This window comes from Impatiens glandulifera, chromosome 7 (assembly GCF_907164915.1).
Source record: "Impatiens glandulifera chromosome 7, dImpGla2.1, whole genome shotgun sequence".
NCBI classification, from domain to species: Eukaryota; Viridiplantae; Streptophyta; class Magnoliopsida; order Ericales; family Balsaminaceae; genus Impatiens; species Impatiens glandulifera.
Window position 1 is genome coordinate 27,056,986 of NC_061868.1, and position 3,712 is coordinate 27,060,697.

General features: G+C 33.9%; 1 protein-coding gene across 1 annotated transcript; it reads left to right on the forward strand.

Annotated features, from left to right (window-relative positions):
* Nucleotides 1–267: 267 nt before the first annotated feature.
* LOC124945885 (nudix hydrolase 16, mitochondrial-like) lies at nucleotides 268–3,392 on the forward strand. Its single transcript, XM_047486406.1, has 4 exons — nucleotides 268–742; nucleotides 1,471–1,588; nucleotides 1,783–1,866; nucleotides 2,787–3,392. Exons 1-4 carry the CDS (start codon nucleotides 672–674, stop codon nucleotides 3,018–3,020), a joined length of 507 nt encoding a protein of 168 aa, XP_047342362.1. The 5' UTR covers nucleotides 268–671; the 3' UTR covers nucleotides 3,021–3,392.
* Nucleotides 3,393–3,712: the final 320 nt, after the last annotated feature.

The following is a 3,712-nucleotide window of genomic DNA, read 5'->3' on the forward strand; positions in this document are numbered from 1 at the left end:
TTTTCCCATCTAACAAAAAATATCAAACAAAACTTAGGGCTTCTTGGATTTTTTTTATTAGTTCAAACCTAACATTCACTATATCTCAATTCATTAAATTTTTTTTTATTTTTTTATTTTATCATTATATATGAAAAAAATAAATTCAACTTCTAAAAAATAAAGAGAATCAACATTTTTTAAATAAAAAAAAAGAAAATACTAAAGCTGACCTGTAAACTTTGACTATTCGACACGTGAGTTTGACAGTAGCCCAACGCCCGCCGAAGCCGGTCCATTTGTGCCGCCCTACCCCCATTTAGGGTTGCTATCCCCTCTCTCTCTCTCTAACTCGTCGATTTCATTCTCTTCCCTCTTTCTCTCTCTAGAACCAGCAAAAGCAACCCGCAAAGATGCATGTTCAAATCAAATCCTTCTGCATTTCTTTCACTGCAACCACACCCTCCTCCGTCTGATTTAACCCCCAACACCTTTCACGCCGACTATCCATCTTTCCACCCTACATTGGCGCCACAGGCGAATTACCATGCCAGGAATGTTCCCAACCCGGAAGGTGACGCCCACATTACAAGCTTACACACGTCCTTCCTCTCCTCCCTCGTGATTTGTATGACGATTTCTCATATCCCTGTATACAGATTCCAATAAGGTTGTATATATAGCTTTTTATCATGTCTGATTTGGTCGCACGGACGGGTCGGCTTCAGCAGCGTTACGAGGCTGGCTATCGTCTCCTCGCTGGGTAACCTTCAATTCTTCTGTTAATCCATCTCTCAAATAAATACATACATGTCTTACCATGCAAGAAAGAACACACCCATTCATAAATTGATAATTGTTCTCTAATTTCATGTCTCATTTTGTATCTGTTTGGATAATGTATTATGTATCATTGTGCGCATTCCTATTGATTTGTAAGTTGATATGAAGGATGTGGTGATAAGATAACACTACCTGAACAACTTCTTATAAGGTTAAGGTTACATGAATCATGAATGACAAAACAGAGAGGAAATCCACTTGCATTTTTAATTGAATGGTTGCTGAAATCTTCATAGTTTGTTGGTACCTTTAGATGGTTCTCAAATTAAAATTAAAACATTAACATACAAATTGAATGTATCTCCACTTCCAAATTAGGGTATGTATGCAATGTTTTGTAAGTGTTGCTTCAAACTCTTCAATGAAACTATGTTCAGCACTTATATATGGTTTTTTATATTTTGTTTTTAAATGTATAACTTCATTAAAACTTTGAATATCGCTAATGTCACATCAGTCTTAAAATAATAACAACCCATTGCAACGTCAAAGTTTCAGCAAGGAGAACTGAAAAACAAAGGGGAAATCAAGTATCCCCTATTTTCTCAAACATTTCTTATTTCAATCTATTGATTCCATCCTCTTTGATGTCCGCGAAAGCTATGAATTGATTTTGATGTATGATTTAACATGGGGATATTTCTGCAGGTGTATCCCTTATAAATATAGAGATTCTGGAGAAGAAATTGATGACATCAACACAGAGCCGACAGTTGAAGTGCTTATGATAAACTCAAATAGTGGACCGGGGCTTTTATTTCCAAAGGTATGCTTTTTGTAAACGAATAATGTTATGAACATGCATCATTCATAGAAGCAATTTAACATGTTCAATTACTCTTCTTTTAAATGATGCCTAATGAGTTATTGTGGGATGACTTAAAGGAATGGGCTTAAGAAAATCGACAATGGTCGGATTGAACTTAATTTAAACTGAAGATTCTTTAATATTATGTTAAGGGAGGATGGGAGACTGATGAAACTGTTGAAGAGGCTGCAGCAAGAGAAGCTTTAGAAGAAGCTGGAGTTAGAGGTGACATAATGGTGAGTCTGGATATCTAAAATATAAGTGTATTCTGTTGGTCTGATTTGTTTTCTATGGCCTCATTTGAAAGCACTTTTTTGTCAGCTTTCTCATTTGGATCTATATCTAGATGATATCACATTTAGAAACTGAACTTAGTCAGACACATTCATAAATTTGTTGGTGGCTTCTTATTCGGATACAGATACAAAAATAAAAAGTATTTCCAAATGCCACATTTCTATGTTCTTTCCATTCAATACCCACAATATTAGGAACTTATATAGTCAGTTAAAAAGAAGGATATATGAACAAGGGAAAATTATTACAGATTTTTTGTTTTTCATTTGAAAACACTTACTCTATCAGATTTCTTACTGGATATGTATCCAGATGGGATCACATTTGAAAACTGAACTTAGTTAGACACAAATTCATATATTTATTGGTGATTTCAGATCCATTTACAGAAACAGAAAGTGTTTCCAAATGAAGAATGTTACCATGTTTATATGTTCTTTACATATAAACCTCCATCAAAGCTAGTAAGAACTGGATGCTTATATGAACTGGCAAAAGTATGTACAATATTTTTGGTAATTCACAGTGTTTTTGTAACAAATTGTTGATACATTTTAATTTCTGTTTTGTTTGAAAATTTGAGAACACTTTTCCCATTAGATTTCTCATTTGGATATGAATCCTGATGGGATCAAATGTGAAAAGTGAACTAAGTCAAGCGCATTAATGTTAATTTTTAGAGGTTTCGGATCCAGATACAAAAACAAAGAGTTTTTCCAAATGAAGAATGTTTACAATGATTATATGTTTTTTCGCATAATTAGTAAGAACCGAATGTTATATGAACAGGCAGAAATTTGTACAATTTTTGGTAATCACAGTGATTTTCTAACAAATTGTGGATACATTTTACTTTCAGGGGTTCTTAGGGAAATACGAGTTCAAGAGCAAAACCCTAAGAGACGAGTTTAGCCCAGAAGGATTATGTAGAGCGTCGGTATTCGCTTTGCTGGTGAAGGAAGAACTGGATTGCTGGCCCGAAAAGAGTACTCGACATAGAACTTGGCTAACATTACCAGATGCTATAAAGAACTGTAGACATGCCTGGATGAGAGAGGCTCTTGTGGAGGGTTTTTCCAAGTGGAAACAATGAAAGAGCACACAGTCTGGACGGTATCTTCTATAAACAGTTTGTTTCTTCTTTCTACATTTTCCAACTTTTCTGGATTAGTTTTTTATTATGAGAAAGGAATGCTAGCTAGTAGATAAGTTTTTTTTAACTCCTTTTGAGGCAAACAAAACATTACTCAGATAATTGGGCTTCATCATTTTGCAAACATGTGTTGATGAAATGACTTAATGCTACCCATGTGGATGGTGGTAATACATGGGATGGCGCCTTTTTGGTATCACATTTTTGTTGTGATCGAGATTATGATTCGGAAAATTCTAGTTTGGGATGTTTGTTAAACACTTACTGGTTAAAAAAATAATAATATGGATCATGCTCCAGATATACTTGCCATATTTTGCCATAATGTGTAATGTCATATTTTACCCTTTAGTTTCTATTAGGAGATTTGCTAATTGTCAAAAGCTTATGTTATGTTTTGTGAGCAGTTAGATATGTTTTCTGTAAAATAGTTGCACGGTGTCGCGATAATCAACTCAAAGTATTTGATCTTGCAACTGGTGTTTTTAAGTTTTAATTTGAAATTTCAAGATATTAATGTTTAGACAAAACTAGATAATGAGTTTTTATTAATTGAAATTTGTTCAATCATATCATTCCAATTTGTTTTTGTTTTTGTTGTCCATCCCTATGTTTTAGTTTTAAATTGTATG

Coding starts and splice junctions, on each gene's coding strand:
- LOC124945885 (XM_047486406.1), top strand. CDS start 672: ATGTCTGATTTGGTCGCACGGACGGGTCGGCTTCAGCAGCGTTACGAG. Junction 743..1,470: donor GGCTATCGTCTCCTCGCTGG/GTAACCTTCAAT, acceptor ATATTTCTGCAG/GTGTATCCCTTATAAATATA. Junction 1,589..1,782: donor CGGGGCTTTTATTTCCAAAG/GTATGCTTTTTG, acceptor TATTATGTTAAG/GGAGGATGGGAGACTGATGA.